We start from the raw sequence: 13,742 nt of genomic DNA, 5'->3' as shown, positions 1-13,742 counted from the left end.
AAAAAAAAAAATTATAAAAAAAATATGTATCAAATTCAATTTTTTAAGGGGGGGGGCGGCCCTTCTTAGATTCTTGCACCTGGGCCCTGTGGTTTTTAGTTACACCTCTGGAAAGTTGTTTAAAATGTCATAGTCTATCAATTTAAGTTTAGTTTTGACTTTACTGCCCCTTTAAACCAACAGCTAACTATAAAATGTATAAGTAATAAATACTTTTGGCGTATTTTTGTATGTGAAATAGCAGTTTTTGATCTTTGCTGCCTTAGCTTATTAAAATTGGTTTGAGCTTGCAGGGAAATCAAATCCCCTTATTTTTCACTTACTATACATATAAATGCTTCCTTATCTTATCGCTGTCTGTGTACCAAAGCCCAATACTTGAGCAATTGAAAATTAGCATGTTATTACTTATCTCTCCTACTGGGTTGTAATTTCTCCTGCTGGCTATGTTTACAAAGCTTTTTTTTTTTTCTTAAACAAGTACCTAAGTATTAAAATTTTCAGTATAGGTGGGGATACCACAGGCAAAAACAGAGATTTTACATAGGCAAAATAAAGCTAAAGGAGCTATGTGTAAACAATTTTGTACACTATAGTGGTTAAAATGGATAATTGAAAAAAAAAATGTAAAAGGGAGAAAATGTTACAGTACACTATCCCGTTAAATTAGATTACGTTGAGTAAGTATGCAGTATGTCTCTCTCTTTCTCTCTGGTATTATGTAAAGGGTGGTCATAAGTATTTGTGTCGGCTTGTTTGGATGTTGTATGTATGCTTATCTTTTTCATATGTGTCCTGTACTTGAAAATGGAAATCTGTATGTATTTTTAAGTGTGTCCTATGAGCCCATCATCATACTATGTTTTTGTATTTCTGTCCTTGATACATTTCTTCTGCAAGGTTTCCTGTCTTTGTACCATGTGTAAGATGCCTCTTCCTTCCTCTGGTGAGGCAGGGCCCCCTCCCTTTTGTGACTTGCCTATTTTACTCCTTAGTGACCTAAAATATAGATAGATATTTTACTCCTTGGTGACCTAAGATAGATATATATATAAGAACACAGCTGGTCCATGTGATAGTTCACTGGCTGAGAAAACTCCAATAGTTTTATTGGTGGACCAGCATAATTTTTTTTTTTTTTTTTCAACACATAAATTGTGATCTAAAAAAAATAATTATAATCATTCCAGTGCACTATTGTAGATGAACAAAATTAAAACCAATTCAGTGTCCCTTTTTAATAACAGTACAGATGTATATACAGACTTTCTTCTACTTTGTTTCACATGCATCTTCTGTTCTGCAGAAAAGTCTCTTTTTCACAACTAGTCCTCATCCGTGTCATAGTACTAAGAGTAAAAAAAGTAATCATATCTTATAAGGTAAATAAAGCGTTAAAATTATGGTAAACTATCCCCTTTAATATAGATATGAAATTTAAAGTGAAGGTCCATTTTGATGAATTAGTGGCCGCTTTTTGATAAACCTATTAAAAACAAGGGCACTTTAATTCATCAAAATTGACATTTCACTGTTTTCTTCAAAAACTTACCTTTTAATCCTGGCAGCCGCTCCATCACTTCCTCCACCCGTCGCAAGTCGTCTTCGCGGTCCAAAATTACTAATCCGGCCTCCTCCAATCACAGCGTTGCATCAGGCCAAGATTCCCCCAGGGGGAAGCTGTGATTAGAGGAAGCCTGATTCGTCATTTCTGACGTCTGTAGAGGCTTCCGACGGCCGGGGGAATCGCTGGAGCGGCATTCAGGATTAAAAGGTAAGTTTTTGAAGAAAACCGTGAAATGTCAATTTTGATGAATTAAAGTGCCCTTGTTTTTATTAGGTTTATTAAAAAAAAGAGACACTAATTCATCAAAATGGACCTTCACTTTAAATAACCTTTGCACTGCCGCCTACTTCAAATCTTTCTGTGAGCTAACGGTTTGAATTGTTGTCCAATCGGCGATCTCCCCATATGAATCTTTTGTTGTAGCTAGAGCGCTGATTGGAAGACAATTCAAACCTTTAACTTACAGAACAATTGACTTTTGAAGTGGGCAGTGGAGCAAGTTACAGCACATTTTCATTACACCTGATGAATGAAACTCCATCTAAAATATCACTAACATTCTGGATCTGGTTTTAAAAAGGGAAAAGTTTACCATCACTTTAATGAGAGAATAAAGATCTGGAAAAGTAAACAAACAGGCAGGGGTGAGCATGCTCAGTAGGAAGAGAGGTGGATATGTAAATGGAAGGTAAAAGCTTATCAGAATTTCTTTGAGAAGAGTGTGCATGTGTTGGTACTTGTATATGTGTTTAAAATTGCATGCCCTATCTGAATCATGAAAGTTTAGTTTGACTAGACTGTCTTTTTAAATAACTTTCCAATTTATCTTCAAATTTGCTTTGTTCTCTTGGTATTCTTTGTTTAAAGCTAAACCTAGGGAGGCTCATATGCTAATCTCTAAGCCATTGGCTGCTTCTTATCTCAGTGCATTTTTACAATTTTTCACAGCTAGAGGGCATTAGTTCATATGTGCCATGGATAACAACATTGTGCTTACTTCCATGGATTATTTAGTCATCACTGATTGGCTAAAATGCAAGTCTGTCAAAAGAACTGAAATAAGGAGGCGGTCTGCAGAGCCTTAAATTCAATGAATTCATAGAGTTAAAAAGTGTATTACTATAACCATGGTGGTTATGCAAATTTTAGGAATGGATAATATAGGGATTATCTATCTTTTTAAATAATACAAATTCTGGAGTAGACTGTCCCATTAAATATACACTAGCTCACATTCTATGCTCATGCCTTAATTGTATATGGGAGTCCACTAGCCTTGCTACTTGACAGCAATGAGCCTGCCCACGGCACACTGGTTCTCAACCATGTCATATCCAGTTGTTTTCACAGAATACCCCAACACAACTCCTGACATGCCCGGACTTTGCCCATGGGTTGCTATAAATCCAACTACAAGTCTCCCTTTCCCAACCTACATCATTCTCTTGGTCCCAGGTATTAATTTTAAATTGAGATTGCAGCTATGCAAACCATTGTTATGTTCCTTCTATTAAAGTGCATTTATTGTACAAGCTGCATCAGTTATACATATTTTTATTTACTACATTTTTTATTCTCATGATGATGTTGGGTAACCTCTAGTCTGGTGTTTGTAAAAGGCAAATTTAACAATAGTTTCATTTCTAATCCCTGCATTTTGCAGGAAAAATATTTGTTAAAAACTCACCAGCATGGAGAGAAATCGTTAGCTTATTTTACTGAACACTATATTGTAAAGTAAGTATCTCTCCTTCACATAAATAATATTAGTGAGATCTCAATACAATAGAATTGCATAATAACAAGACAATGCAATAACACTGAATTTTAACTAAAAAGTAGATTTCTTCTGTTAAGTGTGATCAGTCCACGGGTCATCATTACTTCTGGGATATTAACTGCTCCCCTACAGGAAGTGCAAGAGGATTCACCCAGCAGAGCTGCATATAGCTCCTCCCCTCTACGTCACTCCCAGTCATTCTCTTGCACCCAGCAACTAGATAGGTCGTGTGAGAGGACTATGGTGATTATACTTAGTTTTATATCTTCAATCAAAAGTTTGTTATTTTAAAATAGCACCGGAGTGTGTTATTACCTCTCTGGCAGAGTTTGAGGAAGAATCTACCAGAGTTTTGCTATGATTTTAGCCGGAGTAGTTAAGATCATATTGCTGTTCTCGGCCATCTGAGGAGTGAGGTAAACTTCAGATCAGGGGACAGCGGGCAGATGAATCTGCATAGAGGTATGTAGCAGTTTTTATTTTCTGACAATGGAATTGATGAGAAAATCCTGCCATACCGATATAATGTCATGTATGTATACTTTACACTTCAGTATTCTGGGAGAATGGTACTTCACTAGAATTACACTGTAAGAAAGACATAAAGCTGTTTAATAACTAGAGATTATGTTTAACGTTTTTGCTGGAATGTAAAATCGTTTTCATTTGCTGAGGTACTGAGTGAATAAATGTTTGGGCACCATTTTTCCACTTGGCAGTTGCTTAAATCTGTTTTTTTCTGTCAGTTTCTGTTCTCCCTCACTGCTGTGTGTGTGGGGGAGGGGCGCTTTTACTATGCATCAAATATTTCAGTCAGCAACTCATTGTATTCCCTGCATGATCTGGTTCATCTCTACAGAGCTCAGGGGTCTTCAAAACTTATTTTGAGGGAGGTAATTTCTCTCAGCAGAGCTGTGAGAATTATAGTTTGACTGAAATAAAAACTTTTATTCTGTAATTTGTTTCCTGCTTTCAGAAATTATCTTTGCTAATGGGATTAAACCTTTGCTAAAGTTGTGTTGTTTACAAGGATTGAGGCTATAACTGTTTCAATTTATTAATTTTTAACTGTCATAGATCTTCTGTGCTTCTTAAAGGCACAGTACGTTTTAATATTATTCTATTTGAATTGTATTTCCAAGTTGCAAGTTTATTTGCTAGTGTGTTAAACATGTCTGATTCAGAAGATGATACCTGTGTCATTTGTTGCAATGCCAAAGTGGAGCCCAATAGAAATTTATGTACTAACTGTATTGATGCTACTTTAAATAAAAATCAATCTGTACAAATTGAACAAATTTCACCAAACAACGAGGGGAGAGTTATGCCGACTAACTCGCCTCACGTGTCAGTACCTACATCTCCCGCTCAGAGGGAGGTGCGTGATATTGTAGCGCCGAGTACAGCTGGGCGGCCATTACAAATCACATTACAGGATATGGCTACTGTTATGACTGAAGTTTTGGCTAAATTACCAGAACTAAAAGGTAAGCGTGATCACTCTGGGGTGAGAACAGAGTGCGCTGATAATATTAGGGCCATGTCAGACACTGCGTCACAGGTGGCAGAACATGAGGACGGAGAACTTCATTCTGTGGGTGACGGTTCTGATCCAAACAGACTGGATTCAGATATTTCAAATTTTAAATTTAAGCTGGAAAACCTCCGTGTATTACTAGGGGAGGTGTTAGCGGCTCTGAATGATTGTAACACAGTTGCAATACCAGAGAAAATGTGTAGGTTGGATAAATATTTTGCGGTACCGACGAGTACTGAGGTTTTTCCTATACCTAAGAGACTTACTGAAATTGTTACTAAGGAGTGGGATAGACCCGGTGTGCCGTTCTCACCCCCTCTGATATTTAGAAAAATGTTTCCAATATACGCCACCACAAGGGACTTATGGCAAACGGTCCCTAAGGTGGAGGGAGCAGTTTCTACTTTAGCTAAGCGTACCACTATCCCGGTGGAGGATAGCTGTGCTTTTTCAGATCCAATGGATAAAAAGTTAGAGGGTTACCTTAAGAAAATGTTTGTTCAACAAGGTTTTATATTGCAACCCCTTGCATGCATTGCGCCGATCACGGCTGCAGCGGCATTCTGGATTGAGTCTCTGGAAGAGAACATTGGTTCAGCTACTCTGGACGACATTACGGACAGGCTTAGAGTCCTTAAACTAGCTAATTCATTCATTTCGGAGGCCGTAGTACATCTTACTAAACTTACGGCGAAGAATTCAGGATTCGCCATTCAGGCACGCAGGGCGCTGTGGCTAAAATCCTGGTCAGCTGATGTTACTTCTAAGTCTAAATTGCTTAATATACCTTTCAAAGGGCAGACCTTATTCGGGCCCGGGTTGAAAGAGATTATCGCTGACATTACAGGAGGTAAAGGCCATGCCCTGCCTCAGGACAAAGCCAAAGCCAAGACTAGACAGTCTAGTTTTCGTTCCTTTCGTAATTTCAAAGCAGGAGCAGCATCAACTTCCTCTGCACCAAAACAGGAAGGAGCTGTTGCTCGCTACAGACAAGGCTGGAAACCTAACCAGTCCTGGAACAAGGGCAAGCAGACTAGGAAACCTGCTGCTGCCCCCAAAACAGCATGAATTGAGGGCCCCCGATCCGGGATCGGATCTAGTGGGGGGCAGACTTTCTCTCTTCGCCCAGGCTTGGGCAAGAGATGTTCAGGATCCCTGGGCGCTAGAGATAATATCTCAGGGATACCTTCTGGACTTCAAATACTCTCCTCCAAGAGAGAGATTTCATCTGTCAAGATTGTCAACAATCCAGACAAAGAAAGAGGCTTTTCTACGCTGCGTACAAGAGCTCTTGTTAATGGGAGTAATCCATCCAGTTCCACAATCGGAACAGGGACAGGGGTTTTACTCAAATCTGTTTGTGGTTCCCAAAAAAGAGGGAACTTTCAGACCAATCCTGGACTTAAAGATCCTAAACAAATTCCTAAGAGTTCCATCGTTCAAGATGGAGACTATTCGGACAATTTTACCTATGATCCGAGAGGGTCAGTACATGACCACTGTAGATTTAAAAGATGCTTACCTGCACATACCGATTCACAAAGATCATTACCGGTACCTAAGGTTTGCCTTCCTAGACAGGCATTACCAGTTTGTGGCTCTTCCATTCGGATTGGCTACAGCGCCAAGAATCTTCACAAAGGTTCTGGGTGCTCTTCTGGCGGTACTAAGACCGCGGGGAATCTCAGTAGCTCCATACCTAGACGACATTCTGATACAAGCTTCAAGCTTTCAAACTGCCAAATCTCATACAGAGTTAGTGCTGGCATTTCTAAGGTCACATGGATGGAAGGTGAACGAAAAGAAAAGTTCACTCGTTCCACTCACAAGAGTTCCCTTCCTGGGGACTCTTATAGATTCTGTAGAAATGAAGATTTACCTGACAGAGGACAGGCTATCAAGACTTCAAAGTGCTTGCCGCACTCTTCATTCCATTCAACACCCGTCAGTGGCTCAATGTATGGAGGTAATCGGCTTAATGGTAGCGGCAATGGACATAGTACCCTTTGCACGCTTTCACCTCAGACCACTGCAACTGTGCATGCTAGGTCAGTGGAATGGGGATTACTCAGACTTATCCCCTTCTCTGAATCTGGATCAAGAGACCAGAAATTCTCTTCTATGGTGGCTTTCTCGGCCACACCTGTCCAGGGGGATGCCATTCAGCAGACCAGACAGGACCATTGTAACAACAGACGCCAGCCTTCTAGGTTGGGGTGCCGTCTGGAATTCCCTGAAGGCTCAGGGACTATGGAGTCAGGAGGAGAGTCTCCTGCCAATAAACATTCTGGAATTGAGAGCAGTTCTCAATGCCCTCCTGGCTTGGCCCCAGTTGACAACTCGGGGGTTCATCAGGTTTCAGTCGGACAACATCACGACTGTAGCTTACATCAACCATCAGGGAGGGACAAGAAGCTCCCTAGCTATGATGGAAGTATCAAAGATAATTCGCTGGGCAGAGTCTCACTCTTGCCACCTGTCAGCAATCCACATCCCGGGAGTGGAGAACTGGGAGGCGGATTTCTTAAGTCGTCAGACTTTTCATCCGGGGGAGTGGGAACTTCATCCGGAGGTCTTTGCCCAAATACTTCGACGTTGGGGCAAACCAGAGATAGATCTCATGGCGTCTCGACAGAACGCCAAGCTTCCTCGTTATGGGTCCAGATCCAGGGATCCAGGAGCAGTCCTGATAGATGCTCTGACAGCACCTTGGGACTTCAGGATGGCTTACGTGTTTCCACCCTTCCCGTTGCTTCCTCGATTGATTGCCAGAATCAAACAAGAGAGAGCATCAGTGATTCTAATAGCACCTGCGTGGCCACGCAGGACTTGGTATGCAGACCTGGTGGACATGTCATCCTGTCCGCCTTGGTCTCTACCTCTGAAACAGGACCTTCTGATACAGGGTCCCTTCAAACATCAAAATCTAACTTCTCTGAAGCTGACTGCTTGGAAATTGAACGCTTAATTTTATCAAGACGTGGGTTTTCTGAGTCAGTTATTAGTACCTTAATACAGACTAGGAAACCTGTTACCAGAAAGATTTACCATAAGATATGGCGTAAATACCTACATTGGTGTGAATCCAAAGGTTACTCTTGGAGTAAGGTTAGGATTCCTAGGATATTGTCTTTTCTACAAGAAGGTTTAGAAAAGGGTTTATCTGCTAGTTCATTAAAGGGACAGATCTCAGCTCTGTCCATTCTGTTACACAAACGTCTGTCAGAAGTTCCTGACGTCCAGGCTTTTTGTCAGGCTTTGGCCAGGATTAAGCCTGTGTTTAAAACTGTTGCTCCACCATGGAGTTTAAACCTTGTTCTTAATGTTTTACAGGGCGTTCCGTTTGAACCCCTTCATTCCATTGATATAAAGTTGTTATCTTGGAAAGTTCTATTTTTAATGGCTATTTCCTCGGCTCGAAGAGTCTCTGAATTATCAGCCTTACATTGTGATTCTCCTTATTTGATTTTTCATTCGGATAAGGTAGTCCTGCGTACTAAACCTGGGTTCTTACCTAAGGTAGTTACTAACAGGAATATCAATCAAGAGATTGTTGTTCCTTCTTTATGCCCAAATCCTTCTTCAAAGAAGGAACGTCTACTGCACAACCTGGATGTAGTCCGGGCTCTAAAATTTTACTTGCAGGCAACTAAGGAATTCCGACAAACGTCTTCTCTGTTTGTCATTTACTCTGGGCAGAGGAGAGGTCAAAAAGCTTCCGCTACCTCTCTTTCTTTTTGGCTTCGTAGCATAATTCGTTTAGCTTATGAGACTGCTGGACAGCAGCCCCCTGAAAGAATTACAGCTCATTCTACTAGAGCTGTGGCTTCCACTTGGGCCTTCAAGAATGAGGCCTCTGTTGAACAGATTTGCAAGGCTGCAACTTGGTCTTCGCTTCATACTTTTTCCAAATTTTACAAATTTGACACCTTTGCTTCATCGGAGGCTATTTTTGGGAGAAAGGTTCTTCAGGCAGTGGTTCCTTCTGTATAAAGAGCCTGCCTATCCCTCCCGTCATCCGTGTACTTTTGCTTTGGTATTGGTATCCCAGAAGTAATGATGACCCGTGGACTGATCACACTTAACAGAAGAAAACATAATTTATGCTTACCTGATAAATTCCTTTCTTCTGTAGTGTGATCAGTCCACGGCCCGCCCTGTTTTTAAGGCAGGTAAATATTTTTTAATTTATACTCCAGTCACCACTTCACCCTTGGCTTTTCCTTTCTCGTTGGTCCTTGGTCGAATGACTGGGAGTGACGTAGAGGGGAGGAGCTATATGCAGCTCTGCTGGGTGAATCCTCTTGCACTTCCTGTAGGGGAGCAGTTAATATCCCAGAAGTAATGATGACCCGTGGACTGATCACACTACAGAAGAAAGGAATTTATCAGGTAAGCATAAATTATGTTTTTTTTTTTTTCTTGCAAATTTATTTTCCCCCATTTGCCAGCACCCTGTATCATGTGACAGCCATCAGCGAATCACAGACTAGTATACATATACCCTATAAACTTGTGCACATGCTCAGTAGGAACTGGTGCCTCAAAAAGTGTGTGTATAAAAAGTATGTCAAAAATTTGATAATAGAAGTAAATTGTAAAGTCTCTTAAAACATCCTGCTCTGAATCATGAAAGCTTAATTTTGACTTTAATATCCCTTTTAGGAGTTACACAGTTCCCAAGGTAAAACTGCCTTTAAAACAATCCCTGTGGTGCCTCATAATACTGACAAGATACATTATAGAATCTCGCCAGGCCAGAGAGCTTTAGGAAACCATAGTCCTGAACAGAAAGACAAGCAGTGTTTTTTTATTATATTACCCCTAGGATAAGATTAGTGTTTTCTGATAATTTACTACCAGCAAGTCTTCCAAATAACATAATGTTTTAGACGAGATCCTTGCTAAAACTACTGCTGTACTATGATAGTGCTAAATGTTATCTGTACAGTATATATACACCTCCTGGCTCTAGTAATCCCCTTGTTTGTATTCTCTGCAGTCACAGAGCACTGTTTAATATCACTGTATTCTCTCTGTAGGCGGAGGCGCGACTTGCAGCAAAGAGAGCAGCTCGTGCCGAAGCTAGAGAGATTCGTATGAAGGAGCTGGAACGACAACAGAAAGAGGTAAGAGCTGCGTAACGCACATACTAGTTTATCTGCATTATCTTTTATATCTGTGCATCTCATACTCAGTGTAATGGAATTTTCTTGTTTTCATTTACCATGGTAGGATAACCTTAGTTTTTGTTTCAGGATCACTGTCTGCTGACTTATTTTTACCTTGTATGCTACACTAATCTAATGAGAAGTAAAAAGTATGAGATATGTTTACAATTCTGTGTGAAAATGAAGTGAAATGCGTATACAATTGTTTGGGACAGACTGACTCCTTTAACATTGTATTGCTATTAATTAACTCTAGTTTTAACTGAAACTGACTCATTAAATGTCACTGACCTACGGTTCTCAGAAGTCTTCTTTCTAATTTGGAGGTACCAGTCCAGAGCTTTAAAGGGGCATAAACTCCTTTACAACAAAAGGGGCAGTTTTAAATTGGAGACAAGTAAGTCCTGTAATTGAAAGGCACTTACCTATTAAAGGGGTCATCTTTGGAGAGTTTAGAAATGCTGAATTCCCACAATATTGCTAAACTCCTGCATAGTATCAAATTATGACATTTTCCAGCTTTATATTTCATTCATTCATTCATTCTTTTTTTATTTTTTATTTTTTTTATTAATTTTATGACATTGTACAAAATCAATAATAACCAAACAGAAATAGCCTTTTATATTGACAATAGGTATCATGCCACCAAATAGGATACACAATAATGTTTTTAATGTATTTTAAGATATACTTTGATCAAATCACAATAAATATTTTAGTGGCTATAGAGACTGTAAAAATATAACCAACTCTGGAATCTCTAGAATGTGTCTGTGTTTTGTAAAAGCCCAGGATTAATCCAAGTATAGACAGTAAAACGCTGCAAGTGTAAACATTACAGCTACTGCCTTTCCTAGGTATGCAAGTATGAAGATGTGTCTGATTCAGGAATCAACAGAGGATGGTTTCTTAGAGGAAATATGTTCCGTTTTATTAGTCTTTGAGTGCTGTTTTGAGGGCTAGCTGTAAGGAAAACTTGGATATGCTGTAAAAAAAAAAAAATACAATTGACACTATGTAAGTTTTAAGTGTAAATAACAAATAATGTGGAGCAGATCATAAAGGTTTGAGATTCATAAACCTCTGAGTACTATTTATCTTACATTTATTGTTAGAGCACATATTGTAGGTGATGGTTTAAGATATTTGGGTTAATATGACACCACGACCTTAAAGGGACAGTCAAGTTCAAAAAAACTTTCATGTTTAGAATAGGGCATGTAATTTTAAACAACTATCCAATTTACGTTTATCACCAATTTGGCTTTGTTCTCTTGGTATTCTTAGTTGAAAGCTAAACCTAGGAGGTTCATATGCTAATTTCTTAGACCTTGAAGGCCGCCTCCTAATCTAAATGCATTTTGATAGTTTTTCACCACTAGAGGGCATTAGTTCACGTGTTTCATATAGATAACATTGAGCTCATGCACGTGAATTTACCATGGAGACAGCTCTGACCTGCTAAAATGCAAGTCTGTCAAAAGAACTGAAATAAGGGGGCAGTCTGCTGAGGCTTAGATACAAGGTAATTACAGCGGTAAAACATGTATAATCATAACTGTGTTGGTTATGCAAAACTGGGGAATTGGTAATTAAGGGATGATCTATCTTTTAAAACAACAAAAATTCTGGTGTTGACTGTCCCTTTAAAGCAGGCTGACAATTCAAACAAACTGTTCAACAGTGACCCGCTTCACTCTAGGTTTTTTCTTTGTTTGTTAATTCTCTACAAGGAATAGGCTGCTTTTCTCTTACTACTGTATATATGCATATCCTCTCATATGACTATCCCAACTGTCCTGCATCCTGCAAGATAGTCCTTATTTAGTAGCTCTGCACAACTGCCCCTCCCACAGCTCTGTCCCTATACATATATAATTTGCTCAAAGTGTATCAGGGGGCCACCTAGCCTTGCTCCCCGACTGCAGTGAGCCTACCAACAGCACACTTTTCTGCACCCGTGTCACATGCCCTGGATTTGTTCAGGGGTTTTTGTTAAACCACCTACACATCTCCTTCCGAGCCTGCATCATTCCTAGGTATTTTGGGAGGTATATTTGAGCAATTCTCAGTTCCATTAAAGGGACAGTATACACTTATTTTCATATAACTGGATGTAATAGACACTACTATAAAGAATAAGATGCACAGATACTGGTATAAAATTATTTAAAAACTTACTTAGAAGCTTTCAGTTTAGCTCTGTTGAAAAGGCAGCTGGAAAGCCCACTGCAAGTGGGAAATAAGAAACTCACCCTTCTTTTGCATATGAAAAGACCCTTTACACAAATAGGAGCAAGCTGGAGAAGGTAGCTGACGGTATTCAAATAAAACTTTGGGGCTTGGTTAGGAGTCTGAAAATCAGAGCAATGATCTTTAAAAATAAGCAAAATTATACATTTTTAAAAAAAACAAAACGTTATGGGCTTTATAAATAGATCATCTACAAAACATTTATGCAAAGAAAAAATGAGTGTATAATGGCCCTTTAATGTGAAATACAAAGTTTTTACATCCCCCTTCCAACTGCTTCAGTGTTTACAGAGATTAATGACACACAAGTCCTCAAATTCTCTGCAAGCTTTACTCCTCTAACAGTAAAAATATTAAAATAAGTAAAGCAGTAATAGAAAGTAATGACCCGTTCACCACAATTACCCACCCCTGCCAGTCTTAATACACTGATTACTGGCAACATTATTAGTTCGCTCATCCAAATTTTAAGGATTAAAACCAACCTTTTTATTCTTAAAATAAAATGCAAGATGGTGAAAATATGCAAAAGATAAATGTTATCTTCTAGTTTTAAATAACTAATTGGTATTGCAAAACTTACCTTTACAAAATCCTAAATGTTGATGTTTTGGGAAGGCGATTGATACTGAAGTGTTTGATTTCAGAATTTCTAAAATAAAGTCACACAAACTTTTTTTTACCATATATACTATAGGGAATTGGTATTAATGTATTTATTTGTTTAATTCTGGGTGTTTATGTCTGTGATCTTCATGTATATCTGCAGTGTTCTGAAAGTTAAGGATCTGCTGAAAAGATCAAAGTACTATATTATGTTATGGATAATACGCAGAAAAAAACACCAGAATTTTGGTGAGTGCAAAAGTTTAAAAAGAAGAAATAGTTCCTCCAGTAAAAGAAATAATATTAAGCCGGTTGTCTAGGATCTTCTCTTGTTTTATGTAAGAAAAAGAAAAGTGCATTTAACTAAAAAAATATTTAAATTTAAATGAACTTTACAGTAAAGTATTATTTGTATTTTGTGTGTATATATATATATATATATATATATATATATATATATATATATATATATATATATATATATATATATATATATATATATATATATATATAATTTAATTAAAATACAGAACTTGTGAAAATTACAGTTTAACAGGCTTACCAGTCCTAAGGTCTGGTAGGCACAATGTGACCCTATAGTGCTTTTTATGTGACCTACAGCTCTTCCGCACCTCTGCAATTTATACAATTCAGTAATGTTTTTTTTTTTCTAACTAGTATTGTGAGTGCACACAAATGTATTTATTTTTGTAAACTTTGATTTATTCATCAGAAGGGTACAAAAGAAGTGCATAGTCTGTATAAATAAAAATACCAACAACATAGCAATTGTCAAGATAATTCCATGGAGATATAGTTAATCCA

General features: G+C 38.4%; 1 protein-coding gene across 19 annotated transcripts in view; it reads left to right on the top strand.

Annotated features, from left to right (window-relative positions):
- Positions 1 to 13,742, top strand: part of LRRFIP1 (LRR binding FLII interacting protein 1) — a 244,359-nt gene that overhangs the window by 106,817 nt on the left and 123,800 nt on the right. For all 19 annotated transcript variants that reach the window (XM_053698848.1, XM_053698840.1, XM_053698839.1 and 16 more), the window contains exon 2: positions 9,927 to 10,013. In XM_053698848.1, the coding sequence (XP_053554823.1) occupies positions 9,927 to 10,013 (87 nt within the window). The remainder of the gene's footprint in view (positions 1 to 9,926; positions 10,014 to 13,742) is intronic.

Source organism: Bombina bombina, chromosome 1 (assembly GCF_027579735.1).
Source record: "Bombina bombina isolate aBomBom1 chromosome 1, aBomBom1.pri, whole genome shotgun sequence".
In the NCBI taxonomy this organism is placed as follows: domain Eukaryota; kingdom Metazoa; phylum Chordata; class Amphibia; order Anura; family Bombinatoridae; genus Bombina; species Bombina bombina.
This window is presented reverse-complemented; position numbering and strand designations above follow the sequence as displayed.